This window comes from Ctenopharyngodon idella, chromosome 22 (assembly GCF_019924925.1).
Source record: "Ctenopharyngodon idella isolate HZGC_01 chromosome 22, HZGC01, whole genome shotgun sequence".
Classification (NCBI taxonomy): Eukaryota; Metazoa; Chordata; class Actinopteri; order Cypriniformes; family Xenocyprididae; genus Ctenopharyngodon; species Ctenopharyngodon idella.
Genome location: NC_067241.1, coordinates 15,870,287 through 15,893,881, shown reverse-complemented (window position 1 = coordinate 15,893,881; position 23,595 = coordinate 15,870,287). Strand labels below are relative to the sequence as shown.

The window sequence follows — 23,595 nt, the reverse complement described above, 5'->3', positions numbered from 1 at the left end:
TTTAAAAATTAGACATGAATCCTTCACAAATTGGCATAGAGACAAGAGAAATTCCACAAATAATTACTGTATCATGAAATCTATCCTTACTGTGGGTGAAAATGTCTCATATCGTTTGATCATGTTGCCTGCCTCTAAGTAGTTTAAAGAGAGTAGAAACTCACAGATCATGTGATTCATGAAACAGTGATGCAGGACTCCGGTGCATTATTAAAGGCATCATTACAACGTGAGTTAATGACTGTATTGTAAGCAGTTTTTCAGTTCATATGTTACCATGTATTTTGTGCACATTTCTGCTTGAAAAACTCCAACAGAACAAGGACAGAGAAAGTGTTTTATTGTACTGAAAACTGTTGTCATGTACATGCAGATCAGTACTAATAAAGCTAGGTCAAGCACATAAAGGTTTAGGTGTGTGAACAACACCAAATCATGGAAGCATGTTGAGATGAGTTTGTGATTCAGAGTTTGGACTCCAGACCGTCGACACGACTGCTCTCACGCTCACACTGATCTACAAAGAGACAAACAACAAGGCATGACAATCATTAGAGAGAGTGTATGTAAGAAGCTACCTTTAGGAATACAATGAAATCCAAAGTTTGTACTTTACCAATTTGACAATACACAGGTTCATCCACCCAGTTTCTCTGTCCCCTTTTATTAAAGCAGAAATAAAGGCTTCACACTAGGCGTACTCCTCTGACAATATGCAAAATTTAGGCAGGTTTTACCTTACGTCATTTTTTATGAACCCTTGAACTTGGCAACTTGGGGGGGGGAGGTACTCTGTGTTCGGGCCAAATACCGAGCTCGGAGACCTCTCCCCGGACAGCACGCCAAATACGTTTACCATTTATTGTAACTGTGAACTCGTGAAAGAGGACATGAAGGCTTCATAGTAGGCTTACTGCTCTAACATATTGCAAAATGTGAGCAGGTTTTGCCTTACCACTCATTTTTATGAGCCTTTGAACTTAAAAAGTTGGCCGCTAAATGGGCTGATGGTACAAGTGGTTGTGTATTGTCAAATATGCAACGTTCAAGGGTTCATTAAAAAAAAAAAATTGGTAAAGTAAAAACTGTTTAGATGATCTACTACAAAGTCCTAATGCCTCTTTAATACACCAGCAAGGAGGCATAGAAAGTGTGTTTTAAAATGAGCTGAAGGAACTTCATGTGAAACATCAATTTAAAAAAAATGGTACGGCAAAAAATACTCAGAATTTGGCATTGTATACTAAACTTTTATCCAACAGACGTGTAGTATGTGCTCGTAGTGCCGTGTGTGTTGCTCACCTAGCGCGTGTGTGTCCTGCTGCAGTAGTTTGGGTCCGGTGAGGCCGATGGCGAGCGCTCCGACCGGCGCCGTGATGAGAATCGCAAGAACCGCCACAGTCAGAACATCCATCCCATATTTCTGTAGCTGCTCGTCTCCAGCACTGCGGGCCACGTCCAACGCTGTGGAGCCGATAGCTGCCTGAACACACATGTGCAGGGTAATGCAACAGATGACAGCAGTGATGTCATTTCCTGTTTGGCTGATGGATTCAAAAACATGTCAAGGGGTTCTCTGTAAATAAAGCAAAGAAAACATGATTTCAACAAAGTTTTCATCAAGGCTCACTTGTACTGTAGCTTTAGGCATCCAGGCCAGAGATATAAAGATCTTTTCCTTCATTTTAAAACCAGCAAACAGAACCACACAGAATGTCACCAACACACGGACCAGCAAACCCACACACAGAGTGGAGACACCCAAACCTACAGACAGAACAGGACAGAAGTGTGTCTGTAATCTAACACTGATCATGTAAAGCGTAAAATTGTCCTTTAGTTCAAGTGACTCAATAAACATACTAAATAATGATTGAGTAACAATGTGAAAAATAGAAAAGGTTTATGTGAGATTTAAGGGATGTTATCATCTCTGAATAAAACAATAGGCTTAGGGTTAGGGTGACTCTGACCGACAGTATAAGCGCTGAGAGACGAGATGCTGATTTCTGCTCCAATCAGACCAAACAAGAGCGGCTGAAACACGTCCCAGAACCGGCCCACCACTGCCGCCACTGGAGCCTGGACACACACACACACATACACACACACACACACACACTTAAGTGGAGTCAGAAATATTGTAATATATTGGGGCAAAGGTCATTGGTTAAAGTCAGCTCATTGTTTGAGTGTTCTGGGAAAGTGGCTAATTTTGGTCCATCGAGGAAGACGGCACAATCTGTTGACTCAGAGCTGACCAGAACCCTAACTAAACAATCAGTTGTTAGTAGCCGGATGAGACCTGAATACTCCTAATGAAGGTACAGTGAGTGCAGAACACGCTCTAAACTGAGTTGTGAAGAAAGTCTTTCACCTTGTGTTCTGCCCAGCTGAGTCCAGCGATGAAGGCCAGAACGAGTGTGCAGAGACCGCCGGCGCCGCCCAGACCCGCAGCCAGACTGCCAAACACACTGAACACGGACAGACCCAACAACAGACACGAGCGCCGCAACACCACATCTGACTGTGCACACACAGAGTGATGTTTACCAGTTTGTATTTATCAGCGTGTGTGTGTGTGTGTGTGTGTGTGTGTGTGTGTGTGTGTGTGTGTGTGTGTGTGTGTGTCACCTGGTCCTCGCTGGGGAAGAAATGAAGCAGGACTCCTATCACTCCTCCTGCCAGAACTCCTGCCAGCACCTCCAGAACCCCTTTACCCACGTTCATCCATGTGGATCCTTTGGTGAACAAACACTTTTTGGGTGTTTTCAGGATGGAAAATGACAAACATTTAAATCACTGTCATATATGTGTGTGTGTGTGTGTGTGTGTGTGTGTGTGTGTTACCGGTTCCGAAGGCGATGCCCAGGCAGGTGGTGAATCCAGTGATGGCAAGAATATCATCAAAACTCCCAGCAGCCATCAGGAGTGTGGGAATTCCTTTCTGAACACCAAATCCATCCGACTGCAGGAGCAACATGGATGGAACCACCACAGCCGGAGAGACGGCGGCCAGAACAAAACTACACAGAGAATCAGATCCTTTCAGCTCTTAGAGTTAATGTGAATCAGCTAACAAGATACTGAACTGGAATTTGAATTAAAGTGACAGGAAGTGGAACAGATCAATTTATTAATCCAACACAATGTGACAACATCAAAATTTCTCCAAACTAAATTCTGTCAAAATCCTGTGTGGATTCTTCATCATGAACATTTAAAGGGCATCTATTTCACAAGATGTAATATAAGTCTCTGGTGTCTCCAGAATGTGTCTGTGAAGTTTCAGCTCAAAATACCCCACAGATCATTTATTATAGCTTGTCAAATTTGCCCCTATTTGGGTGTGAGCAAAAACACATCGTTTTTGTGTGTGTCCCTTTAAATGCAAATGAGCTGCTGCTCCCGCCCCCTTTCCAGAAGAGGGCGGAGCTTTAACGGCTCAACAACAACAAAGCTGGAGAATCTCACGCAGCCAAAATGAGGATTGTCAGTAACTCTGTTCAGCCTTACATTGTTCAAACCGGAGTCGACACTGATGGAGAGACTCAAGAAGAAGTTACAACTTTTAGACGTTTCTGAATGGATAGTGGATAAATTTATGTAGTTGCTGTGGAGTTGATTCAACTCATCCACTAGCATGTGCCGTCATGTTCATCTTTTGTGCAAATCCAGCGTTGGAATGACCCTCGTTTGTGAAGCAGTCCGGCGTAAAATGACGGCATGACAACAACATTATTTTAACATGATAACTAACAGAAGACAAACACTGAAAAATTCAAATCTGTGAAAGACGCTTGACAAATGAATTATAATGAATGTAGATCAGCTGTGTGTGTTACCCGAGCATGAAGCTCCATATCCAGGGCAATTCCAGTAGAAAATGAGACACTACAGCCACCGTACACGCCTCCAAAACACACGGGCCGACAGCAACCCTCACACACACTGCCTTCAAACGCCGCAGGGCCTGGAAAACACATACACACACACACACACACACACACACAGGGCCTAAAATTAACACTCGCAATGCGCCAAATGCGAGTAAAAAGTTGTTTTTGGTGAGTGGGACAGTTGGCGGCCTAGCGCTGCATTTTCACAAAGGTTTAAGCCTTGCCAATTGAAATATTCAAATGCAAGAAGATGTGAAAGGGAACTCAGTTCATTACTCGCTGTGTGGGAGGTTTTCTGTGCGCAAACACCCAAAGCGCACATCCAGAAATCTGCGTCTCAGACAGTGTATGAATACTGAATTGAACTCTCTTTCTCATCTTCTTGCATTTGAAAATGCCCGTATTGGTGAGTTTCCTCGTAAACATAGTCAGTTATGTCTTAACTGAACGTAAACATGAGAAAGAAAACGCATGTGTAATAGTATACTGGATCCGTGCATTCACTCTTAAAGTGTGTCCTTAATGTTAATCGAACAACAAAAGATCACTCACTGATCTTGACAGATTAATCCTTATTAAAGTTACAAAAGTTATTCAATGTTTAATTTATACAGTGAAGACTGCAGTGTTATTTTACATTTGATTACTTTATTCAATTTCTGTACCTGAAAATTGTGAATTTTCACTGGTACGTAAAATTTTAATGTCATAACTGGCAAAAACAGTTTCATGGCTGGTAAAAAAAATATTTATGGCGTTGTGCACATACGGCAGCGTTGAGTCCCAGACCGGCTCTGGTGAGAATCACGGCGAGAGAAACGTTCCTGAGAGCCGCAGACCAGCTCTGATCAATGTACACAGCGTCTGTGATGTATGGCACGTTACGCAACACCACACCGGCCAGCAGCATACCTGAAACACACACACACACACACACACACACGTATATATATATATATATATATATATATATATGTATATATGTATATATATATATATATATATATATATGATCTCAAGATCACAGAATAGAGAGACAAACATTCACTGACAGACATGAATGAGTCCATTCATACAAAAACACAGCTTTTGAATTTTAGGGCGCTGTATGTCTGCTGTGTATGGAAAAATAAAATCAAAATTACGACATAAAAAGTCAAAATAATGACTTAGTATATCAACTTTGACTTTATGTCAATTTCAACTTTTTATTTCATAATTATTACTTGTGTAATAATATTGTGTAATAATAACTTTTTATGTCATCATTTTTACTTTGACTTAGTGTGTGTATGGCAAGCAGGACAAGGCTGAGGGCCATGAGAACGGCGCGAGTTTTTTGTGTGTGTGTGTGTGTGTGTGTGTGTGTGTGTGTGTGTGTGTGTTGTACCCAGTAGAGCTGGTATTGGAGGTGTTCTGGGTAATCTGATGACACTGATGAGTTTTCCTCCACACACGGCTGACAGGAACAGAATCACCAGGCCGAAGAGATTCTGGCCCGGCAGACACGCAGGACCCGTCACGGCCCAAACCACCCCGAACAACAGCAGCCCCAACAAAGCTGAAAACACACACACACACACACACACACACACACACACACACACACTCAACACACAACCTTTAGTTTCAGATCCTTCTGATATTTTACTCCTGATTCTGTAGAGACAGTCTGAACCGACTGATCATCTTATTTACTGTCTTAACTCAACTAAAACTTTACTTCTAAAGCACTTTCAACACCACGATGTGGAACCAAAGTGCTGTACAAAAGAAGATTAATAAAAACAAACATAAAACCAATTAAAGGAACCACACAAGCAACAGATTACAAGACATTTTCAAATGCTAAAGAAAACTATATAACCTATATTATCACACAGCTCTATATATAAAGTTGGCTATATAACTATATAAACTATATTATCGCACAGCTCCATATACACTGTATTGCCAAAAGTATTGAGACACCCCTCCAAATCATTGAATTCAGGTGTTCCAATCACTTCCATGGCCACAGGTGTATAAAATCAAGCACCTAGGCACGCAGACTGCTTCTCCAAACATTTGTGAAAGAATGGGTCGCTCTCAGGAGCTCAGTGAATTCAAGCGTGGTACCGTGATAGGTTGCCACCTGTGCAATAAGTCCATTCGTGAAATGTCCTCATTACTAAATATTCCACAGTCAACTGTTAGTGGTATCATAACAAAGTGGAAGCAGTTGGGAACAACAGCAACTCAGCCACGAAGTGGTAGACCACGTAAAATCACAGAGCGGGGTCAGCGCATGCTGAGGCACACTGTGCGCAGAAGTCGCCAACTTTCTGCAGAGTCAATAGCTACAGACCTCCAAACTTCGTGTGGCCTTCAGATTAGCTCAAGAACAGTGCGTAGAGAGCTTCATGGAATGGGTTTCCATGGCCGAGCAGCTGCATCCAAGCCTTACATCACCAAGTGCAACGCAAAGTGTCGGATGCAGTGGTGTAAAGCACACCGCCACTGGACTCTAGAGCAGTGGAGACGTGTTCTCTGGAGTGACCAATCACGCTTCTCTGTCTGGCAATCCGATGGACGAGTCTGGGTTTGGCAGTTGCCAGGACAACGGTACTTGCCTGACTGCATTGTGCCAAGTGTAAAGTTTGGTGGAGGGGGGATTATGGTGTGGGGTTGTTTTTCAGGGGTTGGGCTTGACCCCTTAGTTCCAGTGAAAGGAACTCTTAATGCTTCAGCATACCAAGACATTTTGGACAATTTCATGCTCCCAATGTTGTGGGAACAGTTTGGGGATGGCCCCTTCCTGTTCCAACATGACTGCGCACCAGTGCACAAAGCAAGGTCCATAAAGACATGGATATGAGCGAGTTTGGTGTGGAGGAACTTGACTGGCCTGCACAGAGTCCTGACCTCAACCCGACAGGACACCTTTGGGATGAATTAGAGCGGAGACTGTGAGCCAGGCCTTCTCACCAACATCAGTGCCTGACCTCACAAATGTGCTTCTAGAAGAATGGTCAAAAATTCCCATAAACACACTCCTAAACCTTGTGGAAAGCCTTCCCAGAAGAGTTGAGGCTGTTATAGCTGCAAAGAATGGGCCAACTCCATATTAAACCCTACAGAATGGGATGTCATTAAAGTTCATGTGCACGTAAAGGCAGACATCCCAAAACTTTTGGCAATATAGTGTATATAAAGTTGGATATATAACTATATAAACTATATTATCACACAGCTCTTTATATAAAGTTGGATATATAACTACATAAACTATATTATCACACAGCTCTTTATATAAAGTTGGATATATAAATATGTCTTATCCACACACATAGGCTGTAGTAAACTCAAGTAAGTAATATTTAGTATATATTAAATCTCAGCTGTTTGATTGTTATATCAGCTCAAAATGTAACTATATTATCGTCTAATCTTATAAATGCGACTATAACGCATGAAGATATGAAGATATTATAAACATTAACATGTTTTTCTGTAAAGCTGCTTTGAAACATTGTGTATTGTGAAAAGTGCTGTATAAATACTTTTTTTTAATGAACACACACACACACACACACACACACACACACACACACACACACACACACACACACCTTTGGTAATGACAGAAGCAGTGAAGCCATGTGGTTTAGGGCAGTTCTGGAGTTTACCACAGAAACCCAATGGTTTTGATGCTGTTTTCTGACCTGAGAGAAACACACACACACACACACACACACACACACACACACACACTAATAAGGTTTGCTAAATTATGCATTAGCTAAAATGAATTAGTTAGCTATATATATATATTTATAGCATGGATTAATCTTTGTTAATGTTAGTAAATAAAAATATAATTCTTCATGGTTTGTTCATGTTAGTTCACAGTCAACTAACAAACATTAAATGATATAACTTTGATTTAAAAGCATGAAATTTACATAAACATGCTATTGCTTATTGGTAGTTCAGATTAACTAATGTGGTTAACCATTGTATGTGTGTTGTGTCTATGTCTATGTGTGTCGTGTGTATGTGTTGTGTGTGTATTGCATATGAGTGTTGTGTGTGTTGTGTGTATGTGTTGTGTGTGTATTGTGTATTGTGTATTGTGTACTCACAGGTTTCTGTTTGTTCTGCTGAAAGTATTTCCTCACCCATTTCTCACCTCAGACGATCAGGTGTCTCTAAGTGAACTTTGACCTATGTGAACCTACACACACACACACATACACACACACGCAGTTTAATTATTAAAGCACGTTGATTTCTTCAGTTATTTTGCGCTACGCTACTTCATACATCACAGTTTTCAGTTATTTATCTTAATAAAACATGAAACTGAAACAGAAATTCAAGAGTTTGAATCAGTGTCTCTGAACACTTTATTTCAAAAGATAATGAACAAAAAAAAATATTTTCTTGAATGTAGTAAAAAGTAAAAATCACAAAATCTAAAGATTGTTTTTATATAGGCTACAGCTAGTCATAAATATAGCAACTTCACACTAACCCTAACAGAAAACTTATTGCATTTTTACAATTTAAGAAAACTGAACATGAATGAACATGAATATAAATGAATGTCTTACCTGTTGAAAGCTCTGAGAGAAGCAGCAGACGACCAGTGACTGATTCACACACAGACACTCGCACACACACACACTGATTCACACACATGAGACTCACAGCACATGATATGTGTGAATCAGTGTGAGTTCATCACAAGAGCTCTGGTCATCACAGCATCTGATGAACACCTTCCATCACGGTGCTGAAGGTGTGTGTAACGTCACACGTCACTCACTGTGTTTGTTTTAAAGTCCTGATGTTTACGTCCGTTTATTCCTGTTTATAGTCGAGCTGTCTGTGCCATAAGTGTGATGAATTATATGTTCAGTGCCGCTGATGCCCGCGTGTGTGAACATCATCTGACCCGCAAACCACTTCCATTTATAGTCACCGACTGCCAGTGTGTATATACACTGTGTGTGTGTAAGCAATGTATAAAGACATTCTGTCTTGTCACCATCACGAACATCTCTCACACACACACACACACACACACACACAAACACGTTTGACATGCAGGAAATTAGACTGAAGTAGAATCACAATAATTAATGAAACCAAGAGATTGTTTCATGTTGGATCTGCTTAGAAACGTTCTGTTACTGTCTTGACAACAATGACTGGTGTCTCACAGACACACTTTCACAAACACACACACACACACACACACACACACACACTGTTATTGTTGTCTGTACAGCATCTGTGTGTCAGCAGCGCTCGTCTCATCTGGACTAACGCCACAACATTCATCTGCTGCATTTTAGTTTGACTTTCCTGATCAGAGACACACAGTCATTACATCCACACGTGAAGGAACGAGTGAACGAACAAATCAATGAATCAAGCTGAAGAAATCACAGTTCTCTCACAAAATCACATATAATTGTCACTGTCAGTAACTGTGAATTACAGCACATAACAAACGATACTGTTATTAACAACACAAAGATGACGATACATGCGGTAAAGCACAAGACTTTATTATTATTTTTATTATTATTATTATACTGCTGGTTATAGACACACGGCTGATGAGACAGACTTACACAAATCTACAAAAAAAACATGCAATATGTGTATATGATTGATGTGTGTGATCGGATGTGTGAAAAACAGTCATACAGTGTGTACAATAAACTCGACTGGTCGCATGTGGACAGAGTGAGAGAACACGCATGCTGTGCTCAATATGAGCGAAGAACTCGAAATGTGATAAAGTAGCTGTCATCTGAATACTGCTGCCTTTTCCATGTTAACACAAACTATGACAATGATAATCTCAGGTACTGATTATGTGCTTTAATTAATGTTAAAAGTGTCTAATATGAGTTTGAATATCATTTACAGCTGTACTGAAAGAGACAATGGATAATCACCTCATATCTTGAAAATAAATGAATGGAAACAATAATGCTGTGAACAAGTAAGTGTATTCTATGACAAAGATTGTTTCAGTAACTCAGTACGTTTTTTTAATAATGTTAAAATGGTGTGATATTTATGAATTTGATTTTGTGCTTATCCATTTGGTAGTGAGTGCAGTGCGTGCAGCGATTTTGGATTGATTAGGTTGCGAGTGTAGTGGGCCTGCAGAGAGACTCCGCCCACATGCTCTTATGATTGGCTGTGATTTGCGATTGATTTTGTGGCATCTTGTAGTCGCGTCTGGTGTGGACAGATAAACTTCTTGTCGCTGGAATCTTATTGTGATGTGTCTGGTTAGGACACAGTGTAACCTGTTAACAAATCTTCGTCAACAGACCGGTGTGTATGTCCTCAGAAGTGTTCATTTTCATATGTGTGGTGAGTTATTTTTAAATATGTTGGAATTGAAAGAGAGGTCAAAGTGAAGCTGGTGGACTGAGGCTGGCATTCAGCAGCTCCTGAAGGTGAATTTCCTGTCATTTCTGCAGCTTAGTGTTTTGCGAGCTACTCTGAGCTGAGTTCATTACCGGCGGCGTTCGTAGGGTGTCCATGGAGACCACCATTGAGTGACAGCCGGGCAGAGGGTCGTGATTGGCTGGTGCTGCGGTGGCTGGTGCTGGAGCTCTTGCGTCTGGCGGGGTTGGCGTTGGTGTCGGACTCCACACGTGAGACCGTGTACAGGCTGCTCTGGCGGTTTGGCTGGAATCGGGTGGTCTGGAGTTCCATCTCATCAGAGTCCGACACATAAATGAAGGGACACCAGCGAAACACCCGCTTGAAGCCGGCGCGGAACCTGTGGCAGAAACAAAACCATGCGGGTAAAACCTGCGTTTGTGTCATGTTGGAATTACCACCATTGTTTAACAAATTGGAAACTCTGTATAAATGAGCCTTGTCTGAAAGGCAAGGGCAAGGCAAGTTTATTTATATAGCACATTTTATATACAATGGAAATTCAAAGTGCTTTACACAGAAAAAGAATGAAAATAATCATAAAATAATCACAACATATGCATAAGAAATAAAAAATATTATGCCTGACTACCTGAATAAATTCGGGGCGCCCCTGTCTGAATGGCAGAGTCAGAGAGCTTCGGTTCGCGAGACACATTAGTAGCAACTCCCAGCTTCCTGGTGACCTCCTACCCTTCAATATGGAGGAGTTATTACGACACCTTCTGCAAAATGTTTTTTTCTCATTATTTGGCTCAGTGGCAGCATATACAGGTTGAATAGGAGCAGTCCAAGAACTGAGCCTTGAGGGACTCCGCATGTCATGGATGTCCACTCAGACTTATGGTCACCCCGATACTCACATAATAACCTCTCCTTTCTAAGTATGACCTGAACCATTTGAGGACCATCCCAGAAAGCCAGACCCAATTTTCCAGCCTGTCAAGAAGTATTCTTTGATCGACAGTGTCAAATGCAGCACTGAGGTCGAGTAGTACCAGGACTGATATTTTACAGTGTTTAGGCGAATACCATTTATTATCTTTATGAGCGCTGTCTCTGTGCTGTGATGCGGTCAGAAACCAGATTGGAAATGGTGTCCATTCGAGCTTAAGAATTTGTTCAGCTGATTGAAAACAACTTTTTCAACGATCTTGCCTATGAAAGGAAGATTTGAGATTGGTCTGTAGTTGCTCAATATGGTGTTATCTAGCTCTTTTTCAGGAGGGGCTTAACAACTGCAGTTTGCAGGGAGTTTGGAAAAGTCCCAGAAAGAAGTGAGGCATTTACCACTTCTAGGTGATCTGCTTCTAAACAGTTAAACACACTTTTGAAAAAAGATGTGGGAAGCGTGTCAAGGGTGGAGCTTGATGTTTTAAGGTCCATAGTAACTACTTTCTGAGGTTGTGTTCTGATCTGTCTGACCCCAGCGCAACTCAAGGATGTGCTGATCGCTTTTCTGATATTATTGATTTTCTCAGAGAAGGAGGATGCAAACTCACTGCATTTGCTGTCTGAGAGCATTTCACTGGGAATTTGACTTGGAGGGTTTGTTAGTCTATCTACAGTAGCAAAAAGAGTGCGGGTGTTGTTTAAGTTGCTGTTTATAATATTTGAGAAGAAGGTCTGTCTAGCTGTCTACTGTGTCCACGATTGTGTGTTGGGTCCATGTACAAAAGTATTTAAAACAGTTATGATTTCTTTTGCCATACTGATTTCTGCATTATCAATGTGAACATTAACATCCCCAGCAATAGCAAAACAGTCAAACTCTGAGGAAATTGTTGATAACAGTTCTGTAAAGTCCTCAACAAAGGCTGGAGAGTATTTTGGAGGCCTGTAAATAATGATAAGCAGAATGCGTGGAGCACCTTTTAACAATACCCAGATATTCGAAAGCCAAATAATCACCAAATGACACTTGCTTGCATCGATAGACATCTTTAAAAAGAGCAGCTACACCTCCACCTCTCCTAACAGCTCTGCAGACACTCATAAAAGTATGTTTCATGGAGGACTGTTGCACTGCAGCTGTACTAGCCACGTTTCATTTAGAAACATAAATTCCAGGTTGTTTGTGGTTATTAAGTGGTTGACTAGAAGTGATGATGGAGAGAGAAATAACATGTCCGGTGAGAGGGGCTGTTGCTCTGGTGTTACCGGAGGCTGTAGTATGTTGTCCTGGCTTCCCTGGCAGTTTTCCAAAAAGTCGTCCTTGGGTACTGAATCTTGGAGCAGTTCTAATACGTCACAGTCTATCTGCAGTGAGCTCTGTGGGCCGGGCTCAGTCGGATTGTGTTTGTGAGCAGTGGTTGTTGTGGCTTCACGGTGTTATCATTGTACTTGTGGGATGTGTCAACCGCATGTCCATTTAGGTGCTGAAGTGAAGTCCTGTGGTCATTCGTACTCTGTCCAAGTGTGTGTGTGCCATTCAGGTTGAGTGGATTGGCACACACTGCTGAAGGTTGATGGAGGGAGAAGTAGATATTGTCCTTTAGCACTCTTCCACCCAGTTTGTTTGGGTGGAGGCCATCCTGTGTAAACATATGTCACTGACTCCAGAAAAGATTGAAGTTCAGTCACTTTATGTTGCAGGCTTTTTTGCAGCCATATGTTAAGCCCAAGCAACCATGAAAACCGTGTTCCTCTTGCTGGGAGTGGTCCACTGAGGAACGGCAGAACTTTCAGTCTTCTAAGCATTTCAAAAAGTTCACTGAAATCCCTTTTAAGTTCTGACTGCTCTTTCCAAAAAACATTATTCCCCACATGAATGATAAGTTGATTTGCAGTCCTATGTTTCATCAGGATGCTATGAAGTTCCCTGTTTACATCAGAAACTGTTGCTAGTTGTAGTCCTGCTGCTAATGTTTCTGATTATGGAGTCACCCACTATCAGAGTCCTGGGCTCGGCTGCTCTCTGAGCTGAGTACCGCTGTCTGCTTGACCTTGAGCGGCAGTTAGCATTAGGGCTGTGACGGTCAGCATTAAAACCACGCCACCGCAGTGGTGGTGTCACCAGCGGTAGTGTGACGTATATATATATATATATATATATATATATATATATATATATGTATCTAAGAGGTCACGTTAACCGAAAATTTTTTTTAGCAGTGACGGAAAAAATCTGAAGCCCGTCCGTCATTTTGACAGATTACTGAGGCTGATGTAGCTTGTAAATGTAATTCCCACCCCTGTCCAGTTGGTGGTGAGTGCGCTCCAGTGTGTCTGCAGAGCGCGAGTTCAGTCTCTAGAATAAAATGATGCATTTGATTACACACAGGCGAGCACCCAGTTTAAGTCCATTTTATAATAATAAAGTTATAATACTTATACTTGCATAATTAAGTTTCTAATCCAGTTCGTTTGTTTTAAATGGTTCGTTTTGTTATTATTCTTGCTGACTATAAACTTTATGGTCAACGAATGGCTTTTCTGAGGTATAATGTTATGTGACATTGTTTGCAACACTGACTGAACTGACGATTTCGGTAAGCTACTGTGTCTTTCAACATATTTTCTGATTTTCATTCATTTTTATTTCGTTCTGTAAAGAGGAAAGGATGATCGCGTTCACTCACGATCCGTGACAAGTGTTCAAGATGAAAACTGAAAAGTGACGCAGTCTTTGTTCAACTTTCTTTTCATAATATAAATAAATGCATAGCCTAGGCCTATTTACTTATCCTGTAAGCTCATGAATAAAAAGTGAAAATGTGGACGAAATCAGAAGCTATTAAATGTCTTATCATTAAAATATAAAAATTAAAATGACGGGTAATAATTGATTATGACGGTGCAAAAGTCTAACGCAACCTCTGAGATATATATATATATATATATATATATATATATATATAAAAACCAACCAACCCCCCCACCACCTCCACCACCGCAACACCGGCGGTTGTTAGTGATTTCCCACTGCGGTAGTAAAAAATTGCCACCGTCACAGCCCTAGTTAGCATCAGTGTTAGCTGCTGGCTGATTCGATCTGTGTCCGATCACGTTTGAGGATTCCTCACCTACTTTCATTATGTCTAGGGATTCCTCACCCACATTCGTTAATACTTCAAATCTGTTCTCCAGATGTATAGGCGGTGGTAGGAAACCAGTGTTTGGGGTAGAGGATGCTACTGCGGCATTATGTGATACTCGTGACAATCTGATGTCTCAAGTGCCTTTGGATCTCACTCCCTGTTTGTGCCATCGATTAGTGTGTTGATCAGTTTTGGCTTGTTTCTCTACACTCAGTATGGCCTGTTGAGGAGCACTAGATTCATTGGACTCACCAGCTGTATGCTGAGGGGGTCCATGACGAAGCTCTGCTTTGTGTTCCGTCTGGTTTGGTAGTCCCGCAAAAAACTGCAATTCTTTGTAGAAGTCTGTGGCAGTTTGTGCAGCAAGTAGATTCTTGAACCAGAAGAGGCATTTTCTTTCTTATCCTTACTGCAGGCAGCTGTGTTTTCTCTTCTCCAGAATGTAAGCTAATGGCTGTTGTCAGTGGGAGGTTGGTTGGATAAAAATTCCCCCCTTTTTTTTTTGTAGTAATCTTCCAGTCACAAAAGTTTTTAGTTTTAGTGTTGGTGCCAAGCTTTGTCGTTTGAGCACTGTACTGATTTGCTAAAGTTAAATTGAGGAGATAAAATATAAAAGCAATAGAGCAAAGCACGGAGCAATAAGCAAGAACATCCAAACAGTAGCTAAGCAGGAAGCATTCCAAAGTGGGAGGTGTTGCTGTAATTTATAGTAATATTTCCAGTATTACTCAGAAGTCTAGTTTGGTGCTTTATGTTACACTATCTAGTGTAAATGATACATCCTGTTTGACATTTGTACTTGCTACTATATACAGGGCACCATACAGAGATTGTCAAAGAATTTGCTGGTTTTCTATCAGAGTTAGTACTGGCTGTGGATAAAGTCCTAATTGTTGGTGATTTTAATATCCATGTAGATAATGAAAAGAAGCATTGGGATTGGCATTTACAGACATTCTAAACTCTACTGGAGTTACACGTGTCAGGACCCACTCATTGTCATAATCATACTTTAGGTCTAATATTGTCACATGGAATCAATATTAATAATTCTGCAGCAGAGTAATGACATCTCAGATTATTATTTAGTCTTGTGTATACTCCATTTAGGCACAGCTGCAAAACCAACTCCCTGTTACAAATATGGTAGAACTATCACTTCTACCACTAAAGATTACTTTATAAATAATCTTCCTGATCAGTTTCATCTCCTCAGCATACCAGAAAGCTTAGAAGAACTTGATGTTGCAACAGAAACTATTGACCTTCTCTTTTCCAGCACATTAGACACAGTTGCTCCTTTGCTCTTAAAAAATATTAAGGAGAATAGTCCAACGCCATGGTACAACCAGCACACTCGGGCCCTTAAGAGAGCAGCCAGAAAAATGGAGCACAGCAAGTAACCAAAACTAGAGGTTTTTCACATTTCGTGGAAAGAAAGCATTATTGCATACAGAAAGGCCTTAAAAACTGCTAGATCTGCTTATTTTTCAACTTTCATAGAAGAGAACAAACACAACCCTAAGTATTTATTTGATACAGTGGCTAAATTAATGAGAAATGAAGCTTCAACTTTAGACACCACAGCAGTAATGACTTTATGAACTTCTTTACTTGCAAGATTGATACTATTAGCGAGAAAACCAAATAAAAAACCATTAGGTATTAAACCTCTTATTAAAAAACGTAACTTGATCCTAGAGAACTAGTTAATTACAGACCGGTCTTGGATCTCCCTTTTCTGTCAAAAATACTAGAAGAAGGCAGTATTCTTACAACTACATTCCTTTTTAGAAAGAAATGGTATCTGCGAGGATTTCCAGTCAGGATTTAGACCGTACCATAGTACTGAGACTGCTCTCATTAGAGTTACCAATTAATTGCTCTTATCATCCGATTATGGTTGTCTCTCTCTATTAGTGTTACTGGTACTTTGATACTATTGACCACAACATGATTTTGAATAGACTGGAAAATTATGTTGGCATTAGTGGAATTGCATTGGCATGGTTCAAATCATTCATATTTGACCGTTATCAGTTTGTAGTAGTAAACGAAGAGATGTCATACCGATCACAAGTTCAGTGTGGAGTACCGCAAGGCTCAGTACTAGGACCGTTGCTTTTCACTCTGTACATGCTACCCTTGGGAGATAGCATGGTGTTAGCAAACCTGAACTTTAGCAGAACATTTTAGAACATATTTTTTTTAGCTGGGAATTTGTCTTCAACATTTCAAGGTAGTGAGTTACGAACCTCTGCTCATATTTCTGCTGTGTTATTATTATTGCAACTGTTACCAGATGTGCTTTTTATGTTCTTGAATATTTTGTGAGAGCAAATGTGACGCACGCGCTCATGAGTCACAGTGTGCCGTTTGTGGAGGAAAAAATCTGGCATTTGAGTTCTATATTTTAGATTTAAGTTAATTAAGAACATTCAGTCAATAAATGTGTCTCTTTAATGTGTGGTGACAGATCGCTGTAGAGGCTCGTGACCCGATCATCTCTTGCTCTTTGCTACTAGTTACAGCACCAAATATGTGGCTGGACAAATAATGACTGAACATCAGAAGGAATGTTGAAAGATACAGTACAACTTACTGAAATTAATCGTGTCTCATGTAATCGCTCAATCAGTGAACCGGGGAAAAACGACAATACATATACTGCGGTTCACTGATTGATCTAAAATACAGTGGCAAGAAAAAGTATGTGAACCTTTTGGAATTTCATGGTTTTCTGAATAAATTTGTCATAAAATGTGATCTGATTTTCATCTAAGTCAAGGGTATTGACAAACATAATCTGTCTAAAAATAATTACACAAAAAAATTCTGATCTTTCATGTCTTTTTTGAACACACTCATTCAACATTCAAAGTGGCAGTAGAAAAAGTAAGTGAACCCTTAGAATTAATAACTGGTTGACCCCCCCTTGGCAGCAATAACCTCAACCAGGCGCTTCCTGTAGCTGTGGATCAGACCTGCACATCGTTGAAGAGGAATTTTAGCCCATTCTTCCTGGCAGAACTGCTTTAGCTCTGTCATATTCTTTGGACGTCTCATATGTATGGCCCTCTTCAAGTCAATCCATAGCATCTCTATTGGGTTGAGGTCTGGGCTCTGACTTGGCCACTCCAAAAGGCGGATTTTGTTTTTCTGAAGCCATTCTGTTGTAGACTTGCTCCGGTGTTTTGGGTCGTTGTCCTGTTGCATCACCCACCTTCTACACAGTTTCAGCTGACGTACAGACATTTTCACATTATCCTGAAGAATTGTCTGATATACTTGGGAATTCATCTTCCCCTCAATGAATGCAAGCTGGCCAGGCCCTGATGCAGCAAAGCAGGCCCAAATCATGATGTTTCCTCCACCATACTTTACAGTTGGGATGATGTTTTTTTTATGATGATATGCCGTGCCCTTTCTACGCCAAATGTAGTGCTGTGTGTTTTTTCCAAATAGTTCAATCTTAGTTTCATCAGCCCACAAAACATTTTGCCAATACCGCTGTGGAGTGTCAATGTGCTCTTTTGCAAACTTCAGGCGTGCAGCAATGTTCTTTTTAGTAAGCAGTGGCTTCCTTCGTGGTGTCCTGCCGTGGATACCCTGCTTGTTCAATGTTTTACGTATTGTAGACTCATGAACAGAGATGTTAGCAAGTTCCAATGATGCCTTCAAATCTTTGGCTGTCATTCGGGGTTGTTTCTTTACCTCATTGATGAGTCTTCATTGTGCTCTTGGTGTCATTTTGACTGGGCGCCCACTTCTTGGTAGAGTAGCAACAGTCCCAAAGTGTCTCCATTTGTAGACTGTTTGCCTAACTGTAGACTGGTGAATTTCTAAAGTCTTTGAAATAACTTTGTAACCCTTTCCAGCTTTATGTAAAGCAACAATTCTTGATCGTAGCTCCTCTGAAAGCTCTTTTTGGCGAGGCATGGCTCACATAAGCGTGTTCTTCTTGTGCAGAGCAAACTCCAAAAGTTTGAGGAGTTTTTATCAGTCAAAGTAGCTGTAGTTCACACCTCCAAACGTATTATCTTAACGAGACTCCAGGTGTGCTAAAACCTGACTCCAATTAGCTTTTTTGAGGTCATTAACTCAAGGGTTCACATACTTTTTCCACTGCCATTTTGAATGTTGAATGAGTGTGTTCAATGAAGACATGAAAGATCAGAATTGTTTTGTGTAATTACTTTTAGACACATTATGTTTGTTAATACCCTTGACTTGAAGATCAGATCACATTTTATGACAAATTTATTCAGAAAACCATAAAATTCCAAAAGGTTCACATACTTTTTCTTGCCACTGTGCATTGTTAAATGTGTGCATGTGTTGAAGAGCTGCATGTATTTGGCAGATACCTGCTGTTGAGGCAGCAGTAGATGATGGGGTTGTACATGGAGGAGCTCATGGAGAGCCACAGGATCGACAGATACACCTGCTGGATCGACTGGAATTTTGTCAGCTTCCAGTTGAAGCTCGTCGCGATGAAATACACATGATATGGGAGCCAGCAGATGGCAAATGTTACTACCACGATCACCATCATCTTCACAACCTACACACAACATTACAACAACCTTGGTCATCAAAGTGAGAAAACACTTACACACGCTTGTGTGGCCGTCTGCAGGTTCATTCCTCTAAAAACTATTTAGAAAAACATCTAGAGCAGAAGAGATACTGTAGCTAAAAAACAGTTAAACCACAGCCTAGAAAAACTAGTTCATTTACACTACAGTCTACTAGCACAAGACGGCTAACTACATTCAAGTTCAAGTACAAAAAATAAATAATAATAAATAATAAAAATAACTAATTATTAAAAAAAACATAGTGAAGAACTGCTGTATTAACTTCATATTTCACCTACAGAGACTCAAATGATTGATTTTAGGAACCAGTTCATTTATCAAACGCTCATATGGTTCAGGAGATCACATGTGCACAATAATGACATACAAACACTGATGTAACACATCATGCTACAATGTTACTTGTTGGACAATTTAGCTTGTTACTGTAAAAGCTAAACTACAAAAAACCTTAGTAAAAGTTTAGCTGGTTACCCCTCAAGACTGCCCGAAAACTCATCTGACGTCTGTGACACCAAACGAAAGACTAGAACAAACACTCTCTGTTTAAACAGCATTAAACTAAAGACATCTGTGTCTTTCTGTGTGCCAAGCACCTTTCTCTTGGCCTGCAGATGATCCTGTAAGTTTTCCGAGGAGTGTCCGGGGAATCCACCGCCCCACAGCACGAGTCCCACCCTGGTGTAGGTGACGGCCATCAGTGCCAGAGGCAGGAGATATACCAGCACCGCCACGATCACGTGATATCTGTCAACACACACACACACGTATAAAGAGCTGGCAGCGAGAGGAAGTGTCTGACACACTTATTGAACGTCTCTCACATGAAGGCGTCGTCGTTGCGCCGCGGCCAGGCCACATAGCAGAGCGTCCTGTGCTGCTTCACTTCCGTTACGGAGTAAAAGCAGAGTGGAAAGGCCAGAAATGCGGCCAGAATCCACACACATGCGATCACAGCTTTGGTGACCGTCGCTGAGAGGCGGGGCTTCATCGGGTGGATGATCGCCATGTACCTGATCAGAGAGGAAGTGACACAGGAAGTGACCTGGATGTGTAAGATTCATCTGTACATACTAATTAAGTTCAATTTCCTTACACTAGGATTTGTGCGAGTAATCGTAATCACACAGGAGTTGACTGCCTTGTACTTTACATTTGTCCACATCTACAGTCATTCCATACTTGTTAACAGGGACTGACATTAACACCCGCAAACCCGTCGAATACAGATGTATTTCAGCAGTGGTGTGTAATGCAGTCACTCCTACAGGCCACTTTAGCAGGTTGAATTTTATAATATATAAATTTTTCAATTGTAGCCTTTTAAAAAGGTATCTGAAATAATAAACTAAGTGCAATGTAGTGTTGTCAAAAATATCGATTTTTCGATACATATTGACACTGAAATATCAGTTTTCTCTCAAGATTCTCACCAGTAATGTTTTTTTAAAGCACATTTATAAAAGCCACTTAAATGTCCTAATTAAACTAAGGTATAATCCTGGCTTAATTTAAGCCCTGTCTGTGAAACTGGGCCCTTGTTTATTTGTTATGTAGCTTAAAGCAGTTTATGATACATAAGCTAAATTAATGGCCTCATTTTCTATAGTTATTTCGCTGGCACATACAACCGTTATTTTCACAATAAAACTCTTGTGTGTTAGAACGTGAAGTCGCATGTACACAAATTTACATGTTTACTGTTTAGACGTAACAACATCCGTACACATTAAAGCCAGCCTTCCATAAACGACAAGACAAAGAACCTACACATCACAACATCTGAACAAGTAGATAATGACTGTCGACATGGACTGTGTTATAAAGCAGTTGACTCTTTATTGGCACAAATGGAAGCTCATACAGATGAGCAGATGTGATGTGATGTGACTGTTAACTCATGCTAAAACTCACACGGGTAACAGTCGGACTACACGGGATTCCATTTGTGCCAAAACACAATATCTATCATAATAGTATATAATAGGTAATTGCATCTGATTTTTTACCTCACAATTGCAACTTTTTATCTCAAAATTCTGACTTTATTTCTCGCAAAATATAAACTCTAAATTACAAGAAATACATTTTTTATTGTTTATTCCATGGCAGAAACTAGCTTCCATTGCGACCGCCTTATCCTCATACAAGATTTCTGCACCTAGAGGCTCATGAATCTGATGACAGCAGTGATATAATTCACTTATGAACAGCTAGGAAGTAATTCACCTTTCACGATTATTATTGCAGTTAGGGTTAGACTTCATGATGAGCTAAACGACACTTATTGTATAAAACCAGCAGGAGTATAATTCTGCCATGCTGGAATGAGCTTTAAAGGGGTCATGAATTGAGAAATCAACTTTTCCTTGAGCTTTTGATATATAAGAGGTCATTGTACTATAAGAATATCCTGTAAGTTTCAGAACTGAAAACTTCCTTGTTAGTCCAATAAAAGCTTTTATTGACACCAGACCCAGAGAACAACTGATCCTGGAATGTGTCTATGGAGAGGTGAAGCTCCGCCTCCACAGAAGAAATCAACGCCTACTTCATAATTGCAGCATTAGCCCCGCCCACTGGTGTGTTAGTGAGATGAGGAGGAGAGAAGAGCGATACAGGACTAAAATAACATTACCTTTCAGAGGATCCTAATGCAGGAATATGGTTATTTATTTTCAACAATGTGAATGTCTCAGTTGAGCTTTATTTATTTGTATTCGGTACATTTCACTGTGGATTCTTTGGTAAATCAATCACATTTCGGCGCAGGCTTTGCAAACAGACTTTTACGATATGAACTCGACAGTAATGCGACAACATGTCAGTAACTGTGTTAATTCTAATGCCTGATCTGATATTAATGATTCATGTACAGTCAGATGATCTTTGTCTATGTGTCAGTAAATCAAACCAGTGACTAAACGCTCAACTTCACATTGTTTCTCTTAGTAGGATGAAAATAATCTGTTATTTAAACTGTGATTAAATTATATATAGAAAGCGATCAAAGAACGCTCCCTTTACAATCGCTGGAGCTGTCAATCAAACAGCACGAGTTTATCAGTGACTGAGTTCTGGACTCGCGCCAAAACTCCCGTTTTATTCAACGAATCTCTTAATTATATCGTGTTTGCACTGTTATTGAAGATACAAGCATTCGTTAGTGTGCAGAAATTGAGATACAGTGACGAGATCACTGCTTTCATGAGCTCAACATGTCTGTGATCGACTACAGTGTTCATCACTGCAACCTTTCATGCCACAATCTAAATATAATGCAACTCTTTTCACGATTAGTTAACCTTGAGAGCTGTAATAGTAAAAATGTGCTAAAAGAGAGAGTAATACTTGGCTATTTCATATGCAAAGATGTCAGCCAATCACAGCAGTGGGCGTTTACACTGAAGTCTCACAGAAGACACGCCCCTTAAAACAGAGCGTTCAAATCAGAGGCTAAAATCAGGGAGGAAAAATGCCTTTTATTTCTAAATTATGACAATTTTTGATGTAAAAAGCATACTAAGATTAAGTGCACCCCAGGAAACATTATAAAACAATAAAACAAGGCAGTTCATGATCCCTTTAAATGGTATCAGTTTAGTGAGGACATTGCATAGACTTACACTGATTTTATACCAGGTTAATGATGTTTTCTATGGCCTAACTCAAGCCCAACCGCAAAATTTATCCATCACTGAAACGTGTGCAAAACACTAGATTTAAATACAAACATGTTTTGGCTGATTTATATGCCTTTTAAACTAGTGAGGACCAGACAAATCTCCTCACTAGCCTGTTGTCATAATATTTCACTATATAAGTGAGCACATTTGACCCTCACAAGAATAACCAAACCTGTACACAGAGAGAGAGAGAGAATTCATATTACATTAACATGATGTGAGTCTGTGAGAGCGAGAGATGCAGAACATCCTAAGTACTGAAGATGGAAAATTCTTAATGTGACTATTAATAAGCTGAGTCAGTGTGTGTGTGTCACCTGTCTAAGGCGATGGCGCTCATGGAGTAGATGCTCGCGAACACCGCGGCCACCGGGTAGAAGTTGTGGAAGCGGCAGTACGCGCTGCTGAAGTACCAGTTCCCGTGCACGCCGTACACGAAGTTCACCAGCGTGTTGAGCGCGGCCACGCACACGTCAGACACCGCGAGGTTGAGCAGAAAGTAGTTGGTGACGGTTCTCATCCTCTTGTGCGCAACGATGATCCAGATGACGACCAGGTTTCCCGTCACGGCCACCAGCATAACCAGCGCGTACGCGAGCGCCCAGAGCGCGACGCGCCATGGAGGCTGCGCGAACCTGTTGGTATGGGTGAAGTTTGAGGAGTTTCTTGATGAGGACATGATTCTCTCAGAAGACACCTGTCTGTCTGTCTGTCTGTCTGTCTGTGTGTGTGTGTGTGTGTGTCTGCCTGTCAGTACACTAGAGGAGCTGTGTGTGTGTGTGAGAACAGCCTCCCAGGGGCGGAGACAGAAAAAAATCAGTATAATTACACTTAGTGTGTCTTTATTACATGATTCGCATCTCTTTAGTCTACTTTCATGCTTTTAGTGTTTCATATTTTCTTTCAGCATTCA

The 23,595-nt window shown here is 40.6% G+C and overlaps 2 protein-coding genes across 7 annotated transcripts; both read right to left on the bottom strand.

The window, feature by feature from the left end:
• Positions 1 to 323: 323 nt before the first annotated feature.
• Positions 324 to 8,637, bottom strand: LOC127504522 (sodium/hydrogen exchanger 9B2). Of its 4 annotated transcripts, XM_051879242.1 has the most exons (14): positions 8,495 to 8,637; positions 8,024 to 8,115; positions 7,511 to 7,603; positions 5,290 to 5,460; positions 4,669 to 4,811; positions 3,846 to 3,973; positions 2,851 to 3,026; positions 2,635 to 2,741; positions 2,378 to 2,527; positions 1,974 to 2,082; positions 1,631 to 1,767; positions 1,303 to 1,483; positions 617 to 660; positions 324 to 517 (listed from the first exon to the last, which is right to left on the bottom strand). In XM_051879242.1, the coding sequence occupies exons 2-14, from the start codon at positions 8,061 to 8,063 to the stop codon at positions 434 to 436; spliced, it is 1,563 nt and encodes a 520-aa protein (XP_051735202.1). In that variant the 5' UTR covers positions 8,064 to 8,115; positions 8,495 to 8,637; the 3' UTR covers positions 324 to 433. The 4 variants fall into 4 exon arrangements, with proteins under 4 accessions (XP_051735202.1, XP_051735205.1, XP_051735203.1 ...); XM_051879245.1 differs by lacking the exon at positions 5,290 to 5,460; XM_051879243.1 differs by lacking the exon at positions 617 to 660 and having other exon boundaries at positions 8,495 to 8,634.
• A 799-nt stretch (positions 8,638 to 9,436) lies between these two features.
• On the bottom strand, positions 9,437 to 23,446 carry LOC127504530 (neuromedin-K receptor). Of its 3 annotated transcripts, none has more exons than XM_051879264.1 (6): positions 23,000 to 23,446; positions 19,821 to 20,009; positions 19,593 to 19,743; positions 18,763 to 18,959; positions 10,948 to 11,080; positions 10,443 to 10,695 (listed from the first exon to the last, which is right to left on the bottom strand). In XM_051879264.1, the coding sequence occupies exons 1-6, from the start codon at positions 23,359 to 23,361 to the stop codon at positions 10,633 to 10,635; spliced, it is 1,095 nt and encodes a 364-aa protein (XP_051735224.1). In that variant the 5' UTR covers positions 23,362 to 23,446; the 3' UTR covers positions 10,443 to 10,632. The 3 variants fall into 3 exon arrangements, 2 of the variants coding, with proteins under 2 accessions (XP_051735223.1, XP_051735224.1); XR_007927398.1 differs by having other exon boundaries at positions 10,554 to 10,695; positions 10,948 to 11,049; positions 23,000 to 23,445; XM_051879263.1 differs by lacking the exon at positions 10,948 to 11,080 and having other exon boundaries at positions 9,437 to 10,695; positions 23,000 to 23,441.
• Between the last annotated feature and the right edge of the window lie 149 nt (positions 23,447 to 23,595).